General features: G+C 47.5%; 1 protein-coding gene across 1 annotated transcript in view; it reads right to left on the bottom strand.

Annotated features, from left to right (window-relative positions):
- LOC107102639 (glycogen phosphorylase, muscle form-like) overlaps positions 1–1,675 on the bottom strand; it is a 46,734-nt gene that overhangs the window by 7,778 nt on the left and 37,281 nt on the right. Inside the window, exons 16-17 of the mRNA XM_015402023.1 lie at positions 1,386–1,527; positions 654–861 (exon numbers count right to left, since the gene is read on the bottom strand). Of these exons, the coding sequence (XP_015257509.1) occupies positions 654–861; positions 1,386–1,527 (350 nt within the window). The remainder of the gene's footprint in view (positions 1–653; positions 862–1,385; positions 1,528–1,675) is intronic.

The raw sequence follows: 1,675 nt of genomic DNA, 5'->3' as shown, positions 1-1,675 counted from the left end.
CAGAATCTGTTCAATCTGTTCTGCTCTCTCTGCTTTTTCTTATCATAGTAGCTTCATCTGGTCTGTTCCTGTTGGGCCTGTTTTTCAGTGTTTAATCCAGTTTCTCTCCTAGACGTAGCTATGCGCTCAGCTTCTACTGAAACTAACTACATCTCTCTTATCTCTTTTATCCATTTGAAGTGTAAACTGGCTCGGAGGTCGTCTGATTAATTGTTTCTGTCCCAGTCAGAGCCACCTGTGGAGCTAGTTTACCGTTAGCTTTCCAACTTTGAAAGTATTCATGGGTCAGTGTTTCTGTCTCCTTGAACCCCAGTCAGCCTCTGCAGAAGGCCACATTGAGCCTGGTTGTGGTGGCAATCCCTGGGTGGAATGGATTGCTGTAGAGTCAACAAAAAACTGCAATATCTATTGTTTCCACATTGTCATTCAAGAGGAGCTAATCCTGCAAATTCAATGACTGGATGCAATCAACTGGTTTTCCTTAGATGGAAAACTGAACCTTTAATCGGATGATTTGATTGGATCGTCTCTGTAAAGCTCCTTGAGATGACGTGCTTTAACTGGGGCCATGTAAATAAACCAAGTTGAATTCTTTGATCGTCAGAAGTCGGAGTTCTGGATTATTTAAGAACACCCCTCCTGTTTAAACTCACCCCTTCCTGTCCAGCGCCTCCACATCTTCCACTCTCATGCCGAAGATAAAGAGATTTTCCTCTCCCGCCTCCTCCGCCATCTCCACGTTGGCTCCGTCCATGGTACCGATGGTGAGGGCGCCGTTCAGCATGAATTTCATGTTCCCAGTGCCAGAGGCCTCGGTTCCAGCTGTGGAGATCTGCTCCGAAAGGTCAGCGGCTGGGATGACTGAAACATTAGGAACAGACTGGAGTTAAGGATGCTTCAACACAAGCCTGACAGGAACAGCAATATGCTACGTTCAGACAGCAAACAGCGGAAGCAGCAAAAATGCGAGTGCTGCTTCATTTTTGATGCTTTTACAAGATTAGTTCTGACACTGAAGCATCTTTGCTGCTCTAGCTGCGCGGTGGAAAAAGTGGGTCTGATGCGCGTTGGGCGGAGCTACCATATCCTTTCTTAGCCTGGCTTCAGCATTTTAAGTCAATTTATGCGTTAATAAACAGTTTCAGAGGAGTGATCAAAGCGCTCTGCATCAGCAGTGCTGCGTCTGACTCCCTGCCAGCTCCCAGATCAGCTTCTCTGATTGGTTGATGCGGCGCGTCCAGCAGCTAAAGTTATATTTTTCCAACTCCAGCAGCTGTACCAAGCGCCAAGATGTACATCAACCACTGACTCTGCATGTAAACTAGGTGCCTCTGCTGCTTGCGGTGTGAAATTAGCACGAGTCTTTGTGCTGCTGCTGTTTTTACCCTTCTCAGCCAGAGTGACCTTGTAGTTCTCCAGAAAGATGACCTTAAGGCGGTCTCCCACCACAGGGTCGTTATTGACTATGTCCCCGATGGATGTGATCAGCTTGATGATCATTTTTGCAGTGTGGTAACCTGGAGCCGCCTAGAAACGGAAAAAATAAGGTCATCACAGAAGGTCAGTAAGATAAAACAGCAAGTTTTACGTTAGCCCTGGCTGCTGCAGACGGGCTACCGTTAGCCCTGGCTGCTGCAGACGGGCTAACGTTTGCTCTGGCTGCTGCAGACGGGCT

The sequence above is a fragment of the Cyprinodon variegatus genome, unplaced genomic scaffold, assembly GCF_000732505.1.
Source record: "Cyprinodon variegatus isolate N-32 unplaced genomic scaffold, C_variegatus-1.0 Scaffold1287, whole genome shotgun sequence".
In the NCBI taxonomy this organism is placed as follows: domain Eukaryota; kingdom Metazoa; phylum Chordata; class Actinopteri; order Cyprinodontiformes; family Cyprinodontidae; genus Cyprinodon; species Cyprinodon variegatus.
Note: the sequence above shows the minus strand (reverse complement) of the source record. Positions and strands in the feature narration are given on the sequence as shown.